General features: G+C 36.6%; 1 protein-coding gene, 1 long non-coding RNA gene and 1 pseudogene across 4 annotated transcripts; 2 read left to right on the top strand and 1 right to left on the bottom strand.

Annotated features, from left to right (window-relative positions):
• The first annotated feature begins 2014 nt into the window (after positions 1–2014).
• LOC148930441 (uncharacterized) lies at positions 2015–4028 on the top strand. Its single transcript, XR_016136343.1, has 3 exons — positions 2015–3532; positions 3628–3687; positions 3767–4028. It is a non-coding gene; the product is annotated as an uncharacterized LOC148930441 (long non-coding RNA).
• Positions 4029–7136: 3108 nt separating this feature from the next.
• LOC125190822 (small ribosomal subunit protein mL104 (rPPR9) pseudogene) lies at positions 7137–9970 on the top strand (annotated as a pseudogene). Of its 2 annotated transcripts, none has more exons than XR_016137117.1 (2): positions 7137–8913; positions 9614–9970. The product of XR_016137117.1 is annotated as a small ribosomal subunit protein mL104 (rPPR9) pseudogene, transcript variant X2 (transcript). The 2 variants fall into 2 exon arrangements; XR_016137116.1 differs by having other exon boundaries at positions 7138–8913; positions 9643–9970.
• Positions 9971–9986: 16 nt separating this feature from the next.
• LOC148930440 (Transducin/WD40 repeat-like superfamily protein) lies at positions 9987–14575 on the bottom strand. The gene is made up of 14 exons (XM_089068444.1): positions 14252–14575; positions 13728–13811; positions 13491–13612; positions 12787–12859; positions 12592–12675; positions 12411–12500; positions 12134–12204; positions 11848–11899; positions 11690–11747; positions 11415–11512; positions 11166–11320; positions 10756–10864; positions 10451–10507; positions 9987–10360 (listed from the first exon to the last, which is right to left on the bottom strand). Exons 1-14 carry the CDS (start codon positions 14354–14356, stop codon positions 10208–10210), a joined length of 1311 nt encoding a protein of 436 aa, XP_088924570.1. The 5' UTR covers positions 14357–14575; the 3' UTR covers positions 9987–10207.
• Positions 14576–19321: the final 4746 nt, after the last annotated feature.

Below are 19321 nucleotides of genomic sequence, written 5' to 3'. Positions count from 1 at the left end.
TATAATTAGTTTTAATTTACTAAGATTTGTAAAATTTTAGTCAATTCAAATGATTATTGGCATATAATGTACAAATGCATTTATTTTAGATTACAGAGAAAAGAGTGTTAGACAATAAAATTGGACATAAAACAAGGAGAATAAATCGATTTGTTCAAGAGGGAACTCGAACTTGGGACACAAAACAAGGAAAATAAAACAGTAGGACATAAAAAAAGAAAAATATAAGGATTTGTCCATACGGATTCAAACCTGGGACACTAAGACTAGAGGCTTGGGCCCAAACCAACTGCATTAGGTGAGATTTTATCTATTTGTGTAGAATATATATACTAATAATAGCATAAGCTGGGGGCCCATAGTGGCTTCGTCCCTGTTGCTGAGCTCTTGAATTTGAATATGAGTATTATTTTCTGAGTGTTGCTGACTACTTGAATCAAGATTATGATTTTGAGAATAATGGAGAAGATGACGATCATGATGATTTGGATGCTTCAAGTTTTGGGTTTTGAGAAATGGAGAGTGGAAACAGTGTCTGTAGCCCTTACTAAGGATGTAAGTCCAAAAATCGGCCAAAAGAGGTCTTAACATAAACTTCCATAAAAGATAACATAAGATTCTAAATTAAACCATGATGTGCCAAAAATGCAAAAGTGGTATTTCTGAAAAGTATCAGAAAATTGCCACTTATTATTAGTATGGATTTCTTAATTTCCGTATTCAAAAAATTTGCATCAACTTAGTTGGGATTGGGACGAAGGTTGTATAATAATTAAATGAATATTTGCTTGGATGAAAAAATAAAGAAAAAGGTATGGGAAATCCACAAAATGCCACGTGGCTCGTAGAAGATATCTTCATCAGGGACTTTCTGCAACCACTAGTATGTTGTCTTCTGATAGGTTCTTGACCTATCGAGCCTGATCACGGTTACTATTAGAACCGCGAATGAGAATAATTTATTTATTATTTCTCAATGAATAAAGATCTACACAATTTATAGAAAATTAACTAGACTTGATAAAGATAAAGATTGCATAAGGATAGCTAACTAAAATAAAAAGAGATGCTATATCTTGGTGAGATATGATTGGCAAGATTCGCTAGATCGAGGGCCCTATCAACTCCCACATGCACGAAAATCACCTTGTCCTCAAGGTGACATATAATAAGTAGCCATGTCTCTCTCGGAGATGTTTTCCTGCTTCGATCACCATTAGTGTAGCATCTAGATAATGAGGAATCCACAAATCGATCATACCCCAATCCAATTCTAACGTCATAGTGAAGATTGATGCCAAATATAATAGCTGCCAAGCGAAAGTTGTAATCCCCCTAAACCCTTCACGTCAATCTTCCATTTACATACATAACCGCAAATATACGTCTATCCCATTGCTCATCGCCTGTCTCTATCGTCCAAAAGATTAATCACAACGAACAACAATCACAACCTCTGCGGAATTGAGGGGTAGCCATGCAAATCTGGACCAGTGACTCAAAAGCTGAGTAAGGGTGCAGTGTTTGGGAAGGTGGCAGTCTCCAACGCCTACGGCTGCTAGATTTTCTGCCCAAATGCTCGCGTGAAAAGGAAATTCTGAGGAATTCTGGTGTTGTAAGCAGCAGAGTTAGGGAAATCCAAGTGAGTAGGATTGATTATCCCATTTCTTTCCCAACAACAACAAGCTTGATTGTGTTGTACTAATGTGCAACTTCTATGGGTGCAGATGCAGAACTACTTGAGAAAGAAAGAGCAGAAGGAGCGGCGAGAGAGAGAACTACACGAAGGACTCAAGCTTTACAAGTGAGGAACTTCAATGAGTCCATCTTCTCTGATTAATAACCACTAATGTTGCTGTCGTTTTTTATGCCGGAGCGGAAAGTATGAAGAGGCCTTGGAGAAGTTTTGACAAACACGGATTTTGCATGTTTTTAAGGGCTAGATTTGACCCGTTTTAAATGTAAATCATGCAAATTATGTTCTTAAATTGTGTATTCTATACATTTGGTATTTTTGACGTGTTTGTTGATAAATGATAGAAAAAGATAGAAAAAGGTGAAAACAAGGCCAAAGTGCAGCAGCCTCTGTTCGAGCCCATTCTGCCAGCGATTTTGAGGTCCAATCAGTGCTTAATTCATACCATTCTCTTCGTCTTCGAAAGAGCTTTGTGTGAATATCTCGCACGTCTCAATAGGAGTTTTGTGGAGAATGTTATGACCATTCTACGAACGTTGCGCAGTGCAGTCAAAGCTGGCAGAAATTTAGGCGGAAATTCACGGAAGAAAAGAAATTATTATATTGTGAAGCCAAATCTCTCCCATATCTTGTAGGGCACGAAAATTATCAAAAATAAACCTTTTTCCCACCTATAAATACCTCTTAACCTAATTTATCAATCTTTATCTCAGGGCCTCCAATCCTTCTCCCTCTCTACCTTCTTCCATCCCACAATCCACACATATAATCATCCATCTTCCATTGGAGCGGAGCTCTGCAGATCCAGGCAAGAGAAGACTGAAGATTGAAGATTCAACATTGGGTTTTATCTATTTCTTTCATGTCTCGTACTTTATTTGTAGTTTTTACTTGTCTATGAGTAGAACAACTTTTGTGGATTTTTTTGGTGAAGATATTAAATTGATTTTCCTTGTTAGCTCTTGCAGTTATTTGATTTATCCTTATGGCTTCTATATTCAATTGATTAGCTACCTCTTGAATATATGTTAGAGTTGATTAGAGTACTCGGGAGACGAAATAGTTGACTTGAAAAAGGGATAATTCACACTTTAATTCAATAGAACTCGGGAGAGTTGAGGTTTCACGTGAGGTTATTGGTCTTAACGATCTTTTAGGAGTTAGGTCTATGAATTAGAAGGGGACTTCAATTATTACATCTAATCTACGGATTTCTCACCTCGGAAGGGGGTTTAATCTAGTTAAGTGACCGACTTAATAACACTAGAGACCGTAATTCAAGGAAGTCAATTGAGTTTTGAATCCTTAAATTCTATTCCCTCTGTCCCATTAAAAATGCAACGTTTTCCTTTTTTGGTTGTCCCATTAAAAATGAAACGTTTCCTTAAATGGAAACAACTCTATCTCTACTTTTTCATCTCTCTTACTTTACTCTCTCTTCATTAACTCACAAAACAACACTACATAAAATCCCATGCCGATTCTCAAATGTTGCATTTTAAGTGGGACGGAGGGAGTACTTTCTTACGCCTGCTTTGTATCATAAGTTTTTATGCTTTATTTTATTTGTTTATTTATTTCCTGTCTAGTTTAATAAACCAAAACCAAAAATTCCGTGTCTCGAGATAGTATATGATGCTTAGTAAATGGTAGTCAGTTGCAATCTTATTTCCTGTGTTCGATATCCCGGTACTAACCTTTAGCTATACTAGATCTACCCTGTAAGCTTGCAGGTATTTTTAGTGCTAATAAATAGTGCATCAAGTTTGAGTCGGTATTAGGGTCCAAACCGGAACCAGATGAGGCTTTGCTTGCTGCTATGCAAAGCTTGATCAGGTATTGATGCAGCTATGTTGCCTTCTTGTTCGTTTTCAATCCCACTTCCTGCTGATTAGTCTACTTGAACTCGAGTATGTGAATTCTTGTTGCAGATACAAGCTGGACCATCTGCTCTTAAGGATGCCTTGGATGCAGGATTTGAAGATTTTAAGGTTGATGTTTTGTCAGAATCTAACATCCCACCATTATATAAAATCAATCCTTTTCTGACTATGACCACTTTTGACGTAGAATTCGGGCAGATCCTGACCTTGAGAACATCAGGAAATCAGAGGAATTCGATCCTTTTATGAAGAAATATGATGAGTCTTTCATCAACGAGAATGCCATCGATGCCATCAAATCTCTGTTCGGATTCAACAAGAAATGACAGAGATTGTAAGGGAACGCGGCTAACTGTCGTTGGATGCTATTCTATGTATAGGACTAGCTCAGTCGAGAGATACATCATAGTTTTTTTTTCATATATTTTACAGTTGTTTGTTTCTCTGAAGGTATAGTCTGTTTTACCCAGAGTTAATGTAACAACGATCAAATTGTTCGAGTTTGAATGGTTTCATCTTTGTTAAAGAATTGACTATGGATGATTATTTACAATGATGCAAATTGCATAAATTGGATGTGACAATGATCAAATTGGTTGAGTTTGCATCTGTTACAAAGAATTGATGATGGATAGACAGAATTCTTGGTTGGATTCGAAGCAGAAATTAGCAGATGAATGAGGCGAAAACGAATCCAAAGGAACAGATCAAATGATCTCCTCGATCACCTCTGCTTGTGAACCACCACCCTCTATCCCACAGCGTATATTCAGTAGCAAGCCAAGTCGGAGACGAAAAGCACCAGCTCAGAGAATGACGCAGAGACAACGGCTGATTTCTCCTTCATTATCAGTGTCTCCTGAGTCACTGCGAAGAGAAGGTTGAAATCAAGAAGCAAATCAATGCTTATGAAATCATCACTGAAATGAAAATAACACATCAAATAGGAACCTGAATCATCAAACACACAGATTTCTGAAGTCTACCTTTTCAACTCGCGAGCTAACTATTTTTCAAGCACTTTGAAGGCTGAATACATTGATAATAGTCGCATCTTGGGCTGCGAATCTCGTCCCGTATCATACTCTAAAGCAAAACACACACACACACAAATGCAGCAGCAGACACTTAAACAGAAACTCAGACATGCATGAATTATGATTCATCTGACAAAAAATTCAAAGAGAAGAAAAGGGAAGAGGAATGCTTATAGGCATAGAGTCCAGCTATGAAAGAGATGATACACCAATATGTAAGACACCTAACTGCCCCAACACTCCATTACCAAAAATTAGTAGAAGCATAACCTTACCAACCATCACATGACGTTCTTTTTCTACAGCAAAACCATCTGATCATCTCAAATCAATGAGTTTTTGTAATTTGGAATTCCCTTGCAACTGAAGCTCCTTTTTTTCACTCAAACAAGAGCTCAACGAAATTTTGGATTTGGAAAGTAGGACTTAACATAAGCTCTTCCAACTTTACTAGAAACCTTTTTTCTTAATATGTTTCATGCTGTTTTGTCCAACTATCTGTTCAATCAGCTATAAATAAACAAAACGGTTTGTCCTTCTGTCACACAACCAAAGTCAAGATATGCACCAGAAACCCTTCTTCTTCATCCTTAATGATTAGGAATCAAATGCTTCTAATTAGCCTTAAATTTGTGCTTAAGCTGTTACTCACCTAAGATGCCAACCCATGTTAATCCTGTTTTGCCTTTCACATCAGCTGTAAAAATATTCTTTTTCCTTTATGAAAAATGATTTTTCTTTTACCGTCCCACATACTGCTTCCTCCCTAGAGAGAGAGTTAGAAGCAATTAACACTATCATGGATCTAGGCAATCATGCCTTACATGGGAACCTTGATCTTTTTCTTGTGAGTAAAGTAGATTAGTTTGGTTGTTGTAAATATTGTGAAGGTGGGATATGATTTCAATTTTCAAGAATTGCAGTTTTGGTGAAATGATGAGGCATGAGGAAATGGAGCAAGTGGTGGGGATGAGAAGCATGAGTTGTGGTTGAGAGCCAATTTAAAGTTAAATACCAACGACTGCATTGTTAAAAATATGTACTCCATAATACTGCATGAAAAAACAGTAGGTTCCACGTGTTGTTATCATCATATGAAAATAATTATAAAAATAATATTAAAATAATACAGTAAATGAAATATTGAAAATATTGTGATTTATCGTATAGTAATACTAATAATTTTTCATGACTATTATATGTGTTGAGCCCAACAATGTCTCATCATTGAATGACCCATATTATATTGTTAATAATTTTATATAGAATAATCAACCAATATGTATAATATTATTTTCAAAATTAAAAGTTAGAAATTAATGATAAAATATCAATGGTTTCAAAAATAATATGAGAGAATTTTCAAACAAAAGAGTGTTCTCCTAATTTATACTTTGTAAAAAAAAAAAGCAATTTATTTATCTTTATATCATTGTGATAGTTTAAATAAAATGAATAAAAAATTATTCTATTAAAATACTATGGATGGTTATTCTCTCTAAAATTTTATCTTTTAATAAGGGTCTGGTACATATCTGTACAACAATACAAATGAAAAATTAAAAATGATAAATAAGGTCAAATTAGTCACAAAAATATGTAATTAATGATGCTATCTAATCAAAATAAATTAATATTATCCTTTTTAAAATTTGAAGGGAATTTTATGTATACAATTTTTGTAAGTTATCTTTACTCAAAATAAAAATAATAATATTAATTTTTAACGGGTTACCCAACCCGACCCGCATCCAACCCGCATCCGACCCGATTTTTTCGTGTTCTTAGTGGGTCGATCCAATAATGACCCGCATCTAATAAGACTTGATCCAAATCCAATAATTTTGTGCGGATTCGTGTCAGATTATCGTGTCTTGTCAAAAATTGTCAGCCCTTGCGTCAGAGACATAGAATCCAACGATTTTTAACAATAAATTTTTATATTAAATTCAATTTAGATGTTAATTGATCTCCATTTTGAAATTCATCTCCGAATGACAATCCAAATTAATAGCTATCTAATTTCAAAACAAATAAACTAAATAGAATTCATACATCACCTATAGTAAGTTATTAGAATGCAGTTTAGATTGAAAAAATAAAATAAAGTATCAAGTCCCAATTAACTATCATAAAATAATTAGTCATCTAATAATTGAAAAACTAACATATATTTTTTACGACAAATTTTAATTATATTTAAATTCAATTTGGATGGTAACTGAATTAAATAGTAGTAGTAAAAAAAATTGTTGGACTCTAGATTTTTGACGCAAGATAAGTAGCGAAAGAATTGTCCAAATTGCCCTTTGAAGGCCTTAAGGGCATTTTCGTCCGAAAAAAGTTTAAAATACCTCAAATGATATTAACTTATAGTTCACAGACCTAAAATAATATTTTTAAAGTTCACGGACCTAAAATAATACTTTGGCAAACTTTATGGACTTTTTATTCCCTCTTATAAAATACTATATTTTCTTTTTTCATGATGAAATGGGAAAAATCCATTTTAAAGGTCAGTGGACTTCGTCGCAGCAGATCAGAGGTCTTCTTCTACTGCACCTCCAAAACCCAAAACCCTTTCCCTCTTTCACACACAGTGAAAATGCGGAAGCCTACCATTCCGCTCTCGCCATTGCACCTGCGCAAGCTCCTCCTCCCCCGCTGCTTCTCCGCCTCCCCCAATTCCCTCACCCACCATCCCCTCCCCTCCCCTCGATGTCCGCCGCCGTCTCCACCACTTCACCGCCCCCAATTTCTCTCCTCAAACGCCTCCTCCGCCGCCCGGCGCCACTGGTTTTCCATCAGAAATTTCTCCTCGCAAACAGACATCCCAGCCGCAAATTCTCTCAATCAAAACCCTGAAAAATCAGGAGATCGTGAAGATTCGATCGCTAAATTGTTTTCCGAGGAGCTCCAGAAAAATCCGGATGCGGAGCCCCTCCCTCTTCAGAAAAGACTCGATCTTTCATTCTCACACGTCCGGATTAGCCCCGCGGTGCTCCACTCCACGCTCAACATGTCCCCTGATGCGGGGCGTATGGCGCTAGATTTCCTCAAATGGGCCAAATCAAGGCCGGGGTTTGAGGCAAGTGATGAGGTTTACTCCTATTTCGTTGAGTATTTTGGGAGGAGGAAGGATTTCAAAGCTACACACGAAGTTCTTGTGGATGGCCGTGGAGTTGCTGGGGTTAAGAGTCTTGAATCCCTCGTTGATCGAATGGTTCGTGCCGGGAGGCCCTCACAGACCGTTGCATTGTTTGAGAGGATGGAGAAAGACTATGGGTTTGTGAGGAATTTGGATTCTTTGAAGCTGATTGTTTCGGGTCTCTGCCAGCAAGGCTACGCCAGCTATGCCGAAAAAATGGTTAAGGGTTTGGCGAATGAGTTCTTTCCTGATGAGTATATATGTGATGCATTGATAGAAGGTTGGTGTGTGGATGAGAAGTTGGATGAAGCCAAGAGATTGCTTGGTGAAATGCAGAGGGGTGGATTTGAGGTTGGTACGTACGCTTACAATGCGATTTTAGAGTGTGTTTGCACGCTTTGTAGGAAGAAGGATCCTTTTAGGCTTGAGAGCGAATCAAGAAATGTGGTAGTTGAGATGGAGAGGAACGGTGTTCCACTCGATGTGGAGACGTATAATGTGCTTATTACTAATTATTGCAAGATTAGGAAGACGTCGGTTGCAGTAGAACTGTTCTCTAGTATGCGGATGCGGGGATGTTACCCTAATGAGACTACGTTTCTTGTGTTGATCAAGAGTTTGTATCAGGCTGCGCGGGTTGGTGAAGGGGATGAGATGATTGATAGAATGAAGTCCGCTGGGTTTGGAGATGCTCTGGATACCAAGGCTTATTATGAGTTCTTGAAGATTTTGTGTGGGATTGAGAGGATTGATCATGCTATGAATGTCTTTGCAATGATGAAGGAGGATGGACGCAAGCCGGGTATCAAGACTTATGACTTGTTGATGGGGAAGCTGTGTGCTCATGGACGTCTTGATAAGGCTAACGCCCTTTATAAGGAGGCTGAGAGCAGCGGGCTGGCTGTGCAGCCGAAGCCGTACAAGGTTGATCCTAGATTTGTGAAGAAGAAGGATACTGCGGTGAAGAAGGAGAAGAAGAGGGAGACACTCCCTGAGAAGATGGCAAGGAAGAGGAGACGGCTTAAACAAATTCGGTTGAGTTTTGTGAAGAAGCCAAAGAAGATGAGGCGGCGTGCTTATTAAGCTCCTACCCTCTTCTTTGTGGGACCATCAGAATTTTTGGGAGAGATTGATGTTGAATTCCTACATGTGAGTTTTCTCTTCTTTTCTCTAGATTCGAGCATGATTTAGAATTTGATGTTTCATTGTGTTGAATTATAGTAGATGTTTACTTCTCTAGATTATGATCTGTCCTAGGATTTCATTCAGTTGTGGCATTATCCTTGAGTTTGTAATTTGCAGCATTGAATTTGAAAACTACCATCAAAGAATGAGAGATAAACCCTCTCAACTGACTGAGAGCATAAAACAGTCTGTTAGGACCAAAATATTGAGGAATGCCTTCCCCAAGAATTCCATTGCTTCAGCACCCAAATTAAAATTAATTCATGTATATACATAGTACATACGATTGAGAGGTTGAGCAATGAATGTGGATAGTCAAACGCGTATTTTTGTTGCTGACGAAGCGTTAATGTATCATTTGCCCGCAAAGATGACAAGAATGTTTGTTAAGTTTTGATGAGCTTTACGGATTATTGTTTTGTTCTTGAACCTCGCTGATCCATTTTTATCTTTGTGGCTATCAATTAGTCCTCACTCAGGTAGTTTCTGCATCATGTCTTCTTATCTCCTATGATTCTAATGTTTTGTATATTGGCATCACCACCCTCAATTTTTTACCCAGCTCTTTCTTTGCTAGTTTACATTGATTGTTGAAGTAATATCAGTTGCATTGTTAGAAGATCCTTCAATTCTTTTTATAAGTACACAATGTTATCTTTGACAGGTAGTAATAGTTGTCTGCTCCTATTTCAGGCTTCATCAAAGATTACATGGGAAGCTGCTGCTGTTTTCAAAATTCTATACTTTCCGTTTCGATGCTTATCGAGCTTTTTTCAACAGAAATGTAGCCTACATTGTCACCATACTTCTTTGAAGATTCTGGCAACTTTCACCCTATCTATGTCAAGGATTATTTCCCATGTTGCAAAAATAAAAAAGGTTATTGCACAATGTTGGATCATTCCTAGATAGTTGCCGTGCCTAGACTTTTGCTGCAGTTAGTAACTTTGATTCCAGTTATGTTTTCTATTTTCTTTCTTGAATCTTATGTTACTATACCATCTTAACCTCTGTTGCTTCATATCTTTATGCATATGTTTTAGAGTTGATAAAATTTGGTCAATTATGCAATCAAATACGTACTATTTTTCATAATCTGTAACATTTCATATAAATAAAATTCTACAAACTCGAGCGACTGATCACTGTAATAAGACCAAAACTCCATCAAACATTATTTGAAGTGAAAATCAAAGTTGGGTATTCAATGGGATGATTCCTGACCAGGAAACAGCCCAATGAGGCTTGGGTGGTTGCATTACGCCTCTTTCCAAAACCTAATCGATCTGTCAGTTCCGGATGTGACAAATGATGCCTCGACTGGTGAATGCTCGAGCCAACGGGGACTTCCCACATGGTTCGAAGGCCATCTAGCTACTTTCTCAGCTGTAAGAGCATCCCATATAACAATCTGTGACAAAAACATAAACATCCATCACCAAAGGAAGAACATCTCTTACTAAATTCATGCCAAAAAAATTATTTAGCCAAGGAAAGAAACCTCATTGCTTAATTCATCAATGGAGAGTACAAATTCCTCAGTTTCACTGAAAACAGCCTGCAGTAGGGAAGTGGACAAGAGTAATCAATCACATCAACAAATCCTTTACAACATTACAAAACCATAATCGCGCATTTTTGGATTCAACAGAGCCATGCTTGCACATTTTCACGCAATAAAGTATATTCTTCAAAATACAGAAAATAAGCTCTGATCTAAAAGCCGTTGACAGATGAAAGACTAGGAAAATAAAGTTCAATATAAAAAAAAGCTCAACTAGAGCTGACAAAAAAATGTTACCGTACCTGGGACCGCAGTTGTGTATGTGTCGCCCCGGAATATTGCTTGACTAACCTACCTGTCCCAACCTCCCAAAGATTCACCATGGAATCTTTTCCAGAAGAAAGAACATACCTGTGACAGAGATCAAAAGGTGAGAGAAATGACCAAGTTACTTCTAAAATATCACCAAATTCTGAAAATTCAAGTAGAGTGATTTAAATGATCACTTTTAACAAATAAAATGCCGATGGTAGAACAAATGACTGGTGCTCCTTAGAAAGTGATACGTAACATCAGAAAACTCTATATATTCCTCAACCTGAGTTTAGGAAGATTTATGGAACTATATCTTTTTTCAGTCAAATTTCCTAGGATATATTTTTATGGATCAGTTATTATTATTCCTATAAACAATGACATGACAAAACCATACTTCTGATCCTTGGTGAAAATTGCACTAGTAGCTTCCGCTGTTCCATGAGCACTAAGAATTGAGCGGACACACTGCGACGACACCCCATCCCATAACCGAATAGCTCCATCTTTCGAAGCTGTTACATAGATGCCACCAGTTGACGAATATCTGACCTGCAAGAAATAAGTGAAATGTGAGATAGTTGATGGATTACAAGAACCGTGATGATCAATATATTTATCTGTAGCAGAACAGGGTTGGGTTTACCTGGTTTATAGCTCCATTGCTAGTCTCTTGAACATTTGCTGATAGATAGCACTGGAAAGTATTAACATCATACAAGTGTGCAATAGGATGGTCAGTTCCTGTAATCAAATTAGATCATCAGCACATCAAGATAGAAATATTCCAAGCACATCCTCGATTAAATTAGAATATCATGAAACAATTATATTAAACAGAACAAAGCTCCTTTATAACTTCTTAAGACTGGTTTAATGTTCAACAGAAGTTGTACTTTAGATTTCAAATGATGTAATAACCTGCCAAAAGAAATTCTCCAGAGGGATGAAAAGATACGGACCTCACGTTGTGAGTATCCTGTAAATTTAATTTGAAAAGATTAGACAAGAGATTACACACAGTAAATTTCTCTAAAAAGGAAGATCAACTATTGAATATAGATTAGACAAATGATAACCTGAATAATTTTGAAGGCTTTCCTTGCTACTGTTTTTGAGAAATCAAAGAACCTGCCAATCAACAAGCATCATACGAATGAGTTTAGGCATCCAATAAGTAATCTAAAGCTATATTTAAGATTAAACTTTCAAATATAATTTCTTTATCCTTCACGTTGAGTAAGAGGATTAGTAGGAGTCCAACAATAATTACTTGAGGCTAAAAAACTCTAATTTTTTAAGGTGAACTTGCAAATCTTGTCTATTGAACATAAAAGCAATAGCCATAAAGGTTGGGGACCATACTTTATTGTGCGATCTTTGGCCCCAGAAATTAAAATTGTGTTGTGAGGATGGAAATCCAAGTCATTTATTGGCTGCATAGCAAAATACAGCATACAACATTATAAACTAGGAAACAATTCACTCTTTCTATTCAAAGCACAATCGTAAAAAAAAAATATGAAAACACAAGATGGGTGTAAAATATTTGTACTTTGGATCTATATGTGATAATGCAGCATGCTTATTCAGGAGACCAAGATAACAAGATTCAACCATTTACTTTATTACCAAAACTTACTTGTAGATGGTCGTAAAATGTCTGTACAACAGGTCGCACAGGGGCACCATCTCTTTGGTCCGGAAGCATCATCTGTTTGACTTTTGATACCTGTAATATATTTGTTTCAGTTTTGGGCAGCACAAACCAATGAGTTAGATACAATAATTGATATGTTCATGCTTAACAAGTAGGAACTAACCTCAAATAGCTTTATTGATGTGTCAGCACTTCCAGTTGCAAGAAATCTTCCGTCAGGACTAAATCTTGCACATCTAGCTACATTCTTTTTACAAAATCCAGGGGGAGGGGTTTCTTTAGCATATTTCATCTATCTATATTTTGTAAAATTAAACAGAAGTATCCTCACAAGATTTTTCATATGGTGATATCAGACCTTGTGCTCAGAAATATGCCGCGTTTCATGCTTTGGAAAACTCTTTGATGCTCCTTTGACATTATGCACGGCACTGTTGAAAAGAAATTTTGTCACTCTTGACCATTGATCATATGATATTAGGATGTGGCCCTTTTATGTGGATCATTTTTATCATTATCACTTCTACTTCTAGACATTATAGTAATTAGAAAAAACAATATACCAAAGCATCTTTTGATGATGCCTCCCAAAACTGAGTTTAGAATGAGAGAAATGTAAGCATAAGAAACAAAAAATAATTGGATGTTTCCGAATAGGATAGAGAAAATGAAAACTTGTGTACACCTCAAACAGGCATATCGAAGACCATTACTAATCTAAATTCTAAGTTTCTAACCTCTTTCGGAATTTCTCCCTATATATATGTCGATCCTTGAAATGCAATTTTCCTTTTTTTTAGTAGTGCTTATGTCAGAGTTTGATTTACAATCCCTTGTAGTACTAAAGATGATGTATTTTGGGACAGAGAAACCCTTTTGTTCATCTGATCACTAACTTAATATTTATTACTTGTTGTTCATAATTGCCAAGAGATGTATTAGAATGTTTAAGGTTGACAAAAGTCATCAAAGGAAAAAAAAATTAAGAAACATATTAATAATTTCCGAACCTAACAAGCACATCATAAAGTTCAGCAATAAAACTATGACAGAATATCACACCTGAAATCCAAAGAAACAACTCGCGGAGCAGGCACTGAGCCATATGCTGAAGGTATGCTTGATTCAAATAATGTAGTTGAAGATACCCCTCTTAGCATCTCATCCTTTTCCACTGCAAGACCCTGTTGGAAATTGAGTTCTTACCACATATATATATCCTTATTTTCATAATTACTCAGAAATTGTCAATCTTTTTCAATATTGTTGAAATCAAAATTACAACCAAAATGTCCAAACCTTGGCCACCAACTCAAGGAGCTTGTTAGGGGGAAATTCGACATTTAGAGGCGTCATTGTGGCTGATGCAACCGCACTGGCTGCCTGCATAGGAGAAGAACAATATCAGCAACTCGAACTTTCACAACTGCTGGTATGATCACATGTGCAAAATAATAATGACCGGTGTAAATCGCAGCTACGACATGGGCTGCTCGGATTCATTTTACACTTATTATGTGGCTGAATGTCTCATTTAAAAGGAAACTTGAGAATGTTACTTAATCACCAAATCAGAACAGAACTATGAGGTAACTTCAATCAGTCTGGAAACCTCCCAAATTGTTAAAGGCTGTAACTTTACAACTTAACAAAAGTTTGAAACACAAATTCACCTCCAGATTCTACTCAAACAAACTCCAAGCAAATTTAACTCCATCTCTCAGCTCAGAAAAGCTTATTTACAAAGAGAGGTGGGGAAAAATGAAGTCTTTTTAAGCAAACAAGTAGAGATGCAAACAGAAAATGGTGAATCAAGGGTTTACCTGATTAAAATTGCTGTCACGGAGATGGGCGACAATGAGAGCATTGACATGGCGGTAAATTTTTCCGTCCTGAAACGTCTGCTCCAATCCGTTTGTGATGTCCATTGCATATGTCGATTGATATAAACCCTAATCACAAAAAATTGGGGGGAATTTTGAACGAGTTCTGTGGCTCGACCGGTGAACTGTATAGCAATATGAAGTAAGAAGATAAAGTGGAGTTTAATCAGTAAAATGATTATCAAAATTAGTCATAATTTTCTTATATCAAATATACAAGAAATTAGAGTGCAGAAGCAAAATCCTCTATTAATGATTTTAGTAAATATAGTAGCATTTTTATTTTCCCCTTTGACTCTCATATGGTGTATTATATTTGCAACTAATTTGCATTCCCACTTCTCAAACTCAAGACTCAAGTTTATATTTGAGGCCAAGAATCACAAATGTAAATTTCACTATCATGATTCATGTGTTATTTGTATGGTGTTAATAAGTGTTCCATGTTTGGTCTAAGGTAAGACCTACTATATTAAACCGTTACAAAATTATTTCTTAAGACCGATTTAAACTTAACAAGAATTTATTGAAAAACCAAATACTCCCTCAATCCCACATTTATAATCACATTTAGTTATGACACGAAATTTGAGGAATTAGTGAAGTGTGTAATTAATGAAGTGAGAGGTGGAGTGTGTAATAAATGAAATGAGATGGTGGAGTGAGATGATGGAGTGTGTAATAAATGAAGTGGGTTGGTTGAAGGTGGATTCCTTTTTGACTTTTTGATTTTTTATTTTTGTTTTGATTTATTTTAATGCAGATAATGGCATGTGGGTGTAATTTTAGTGAATAATGGGGTAAAATTTTATGTCCAAATATGAAAAATTGTAAATGTGACTATAAATGTGGGACGGACTTTTATAGCAAAATGTGCCTATAAATCTGAGACGGAGGGAGTAAAATGAGTTGCATATGGCAACAGAGTACATCATAGACAAAATAAGGCTACGAAAGAGGTCATGTTGTTCAATCGAAGATGTATGCTTCTAAAGATAAATAAGTCATGTCTTATAGTCGATTTGCTCGTATATCACATATAAAAGAAGCATGAAAAGAAGTAAGTCATATTGTTAAACCGAAGAAATGATGTCATATCCCCTTAGTCGATTTTTTTGTATATCACATTCAAAGAAGGTAGAAGACATGTATAAATACTGAAAAAGTCTGTTTTTAAAGGTAAAGAAGACGTATCTCGTAGTCAATTCTCTCGTATATCAATGACAGTTTATAGCGGTGTTGGAATAAAAAATTATAAACTTTAATTTTGTGTAGTAGAAATATGTAGATAATTTGTAGTAGTAAAAAATCTATATAGAACTATATATTATTCTCTAGATTTTAATATATTAAAATCTAGATATAAAGATAAAATAATAAAGTATAGCGTTCTAGAATTTATGGGGAATGCCTATTTATACAGGGGTGTTGTCAGTTTTCTCTAGATTTGCTTATAATGTTGTTATGCTATTTGGTTTTTTTTACAGTGGTGGAAGAAATTGAAGAAAGAAGACATGGAGAAAGAGACATTTGATTATGATCTTGGGAATAGAGTTCACATTTATCTCCATTTATTGTTCTGTGGGATTAATTAGAAAAATACGAAAATTTTAAATTCGACATAATTTGTCTCAGTTTTTTAGGTAGCAATAAATTAGTTTTATTAAGCCCCAAATCCTCAATTAGTTAAATTAAATCCAATATATTTACATGAATATAATTTCAATCCAAAGGTATAATTGTAATAGTGGGAAAATGAGTAGTAACAAAGAAGACTTAGACTTAATTTTTAGGAATATATTACTAATGTATGTTCTTCTATAGTTTTATCTTATGTAATCCATTTATTTACAAATTATTTGTCCATAATTATCCATCTCATATTTTCATTTTCGGTCTATCTGGTCATATTTATTTATCTTTTACAAATTTTGAAAAATAAAACTCACATTCCATTTACATTGTATTACTACGAAATTAATACTCCACCTAAAATGACTCAAAGAGAGATAAGTAATCTCAAAGGGATGAAGTACCATAATTATATTGAATTAATATTATAACAACTCAATTTGCATACTTTTACGATATCAAGATATCACTATTTGTGAATATAACAATACTTTCTTCGGATTCTCAAATCGAAAATTCTATATGCATCATTACGGACCACTAATACTATTAGAGAAGGCTAGTCGTTACATGAGATTTCAGGAGCATCGCGTGCTTTGCCGTATTTGTCATTAATTTTCAGCACCGGCTCATTTCAATTTCTAGTTCCGTCCTTGGGTGTTGTATCATTTTGCCATTTTAGTTTTTTTTATAAAATAGAAAATAAAATTATATATAACTATAAATAAAATACTTAAAAGTTTCATACCCATAGGAATATAATAACACTATCTAACAAAATAGAAAGAAAGAAAGAAAAAATAACAAAATAGTGTTACAAAATACAGCAAACTAGAAAATAGGGTCTAAACTCGAGTCAGTGAGACCAAAAGCCCGTGTTCTACCGTTGGGCCATTACGACATTATTGTAAATGAAACAACAATGTACTCTAAAGAAGTCATTTTTGGGTATAAACGTACCTCTTGTTCTATACTGGATTGAGAAGTGAAGTGTTATAAGAGCATCCACAACCCTGGCCCAGATTCAGGTCTCAAGTCCACTCCACGTCATTATTCCCTTATATTTCTATACCAGGTCACAGCTTCTCTAACCCTGCAGGCCTCATCCATGCCACAACTATTGAATTGCACTATTCACATATTACAACCTATTTTACGCATGAAATAAAAAACGTTGAACACTTAAAACACTAAAAGTTCATTCTTCATTTAGAAATTGAAAATTACAACAGTAGAAATTTAAAAATAGAAAAAAAAATTACTCCTTCCATCCCATAGTAGATGTCACACTTTCCTTTTTTGTTTGTCCCACAAAAGATGTCACATTTACTTTTTTGAAAAAAGTTTCTTCTTACATTAATATAAATATATTATTTTTTTTATTTCCACTTAACACACAAAACAACACCTCCTAAAATCTCATGTCAATCCCCAAGTGTGACATCTACTATGGGACGGAGGGAGTACATTAAAATATAACATCAATGCTGGAAAACATTGGTGCATGTCCAAATTTCTTCAATTAGATCCCCGCTTGGAGGCGAGTGTATGCTTCTTCTTCGCGCATCGCCTCCTCTAACATTCTGGCAATTTCAGCTTCGATTGCTCTTTGATCATGTCGAGGAGGCATTTTTGACGGATATATTTGCGAGTGATATAGTTTGAGAGTGAGAGAAATGAAGTAAGAATAAAAATGAAAATGGTGCGGAATTTATAGAAAAGTTTTGAATTTTTTTAAAACAATTCAGAATTGCGGCGGCCCGAACCCCCTCCAATGCTGGGCTGGACCGCGACGAGGCCCGTCCCGGGAGCATCCAATGCGGGGTCGGGCCGCAACCACACCCAGCCTCAGGCCCCTCCTTCGTCACCAAGCGCGGCTCAAGGCTGCGTCTCGCCTCCCTCCAACGCGCCAGGCCACGAGCCGAGACCCAGGTGCGGTCCTGCCCGCAGCGTTGTGGATGCTCTAAATTTTCCCAAATCACAAGTTCTAAATACTTTTCATACACTCGACCATATTATCTACTACATGGATTGCATGTATATATAGTGATCAATGTTGAACCAAGCTTAAAGACCAAACTAGAGACCAAATTAGGGTCATTATATCTAGTTTTTTTTATGAGATTCGCTGATGTGTAAATTATTTCAGTCTTCATTAGAGCATCCGCAATGGTCGGCTAGCGACCGGCTAGCCGCTTCGTCGCGCTAGCCGATCGGCTAGCCGAACCATTGCAATCGGCCAGCGCGAAATCGGCGAGCGCATCGGCGTGGGCTGGCCGATCGCTCGTCGCTAGCCGATCCGCTGGCCGATCGGCTAGCCGCCATTGCAGAGGCCCGATCGGCTAGCGATCGGCCAGCGGTGTTTTCCGATTTTTTTTTATTTTTTTTTTTAAAATCATATATAAACGCGATTTTCGTTTCATTTTCATTTGCACCACTTGTTTTAACGAGTTTTCTCTCTCTCTAACTTTCTGTTCAAGAGCATCATCGAGCGATGGATCACGCGGGTGGTAGCGGTAGCGGTAGTGGTGGGGATCCTGAGGAGTACTGCACGACGATAGTTTTTTTTCTTTATTATTCATGTACTTTTTTTTTTATCTATGTAACTTTTTAAAATGCAATTAATGAATTTTCCCGTACACGTGTCTAAATTTAATTCCGTATTTTAATCGTAATTTTAATTCCGTAAATGTAGTATATTTTGAATTGTTTTTATTGCGGCTGGCCTAAATCTGACGTGGCAGGTGGTTTTTTTAGTGTTGCTGACGTGGCAGAGGAGAGAATGGCTGGCCTATGGCTGGCCTATTAACCATTGCGGATGCTCTTACAAGCCCATTTTACTTCATTTGAGCAGGTTTATTAGAGCATCTCCAATGCTACATAGGCCAGCAATAGGCTAGCCATTCTCTCCCCTGCCATGTCAGCATCACTAAAAAATCTACCTGCCACATCATATTTAGGCCAGCCATAGGCCAACCGCAATAAAAATAATTCAAAATATACTACATTTACGGAATTAAAATTACGATTAAATTACGGAATTAAATTTACGACACATATACGGAAAAATTAGTCCATTCCATTTAAAAAAAGTACAAAGATTTAAAAAAAAAGTACATGATTTTTTTTTTAAAAAAAGGGCTTCCACACACGAGCCCCGCCACTCTCTACTCCTCATCGCCGTCGCCGTCGCCGCCGTCCTCGCCGTCGCCGCCGCCGCTGCCGCTGCCGCCACCCGTGGTATCTGAGCCCACGTCGGAACCCGCTAGCCGTGCCCTCGCGATTTCCAAATCAACCCGCATGCTCTCGAGCATCGAGTGAAGAAACATCTTCTCCGTGGGGTCAGTGGCGGTCCTCCAATCTTGGAAGACCTTGTAC

The sequence above is a fragment of the Salvia hispanica genome, chromosome 3, assembly GCF_029641045.1.
Source record: "Salvia hispanica isolate PSC_SH4W2 chromosome 3, Shi_PSC_v1, whole genome shotgun sequence".
NCBI lineage: Eukaryota > Viridiplantae > Streptophyta > Magnoliopsida > Lamiales > Lamiaceae > Salvia > Salvia hispanica.
This window is presented reverse-complemented; position numbering and strand designations above follow the sequence as displayed.

Bases quoted from the DNA above. Each gene is read 5' to 3' on its own strand.
- LOC148930440 (XM_089068444.1), bottom strand. From the start codon at position 14,356: ATGGACATCACAAACGGATTGGAGCAGACGTTTCAGGACGGAAAAATT. The intron at 12,676-12,786 runs GTCTGATATCAC...TTTTGTAAAAAG, and splicing joins GGCATATTTCTGAGCACAAG to AATGTAGCTAGATGTGCAAG. The intron at 10,361-10,450 runs GTTTCTTTCCTT...TTTTTGTCACAG, and splicing joins TTGATGAATTAAGCAATGAG to ATTGTTATATGGGATGCTCT.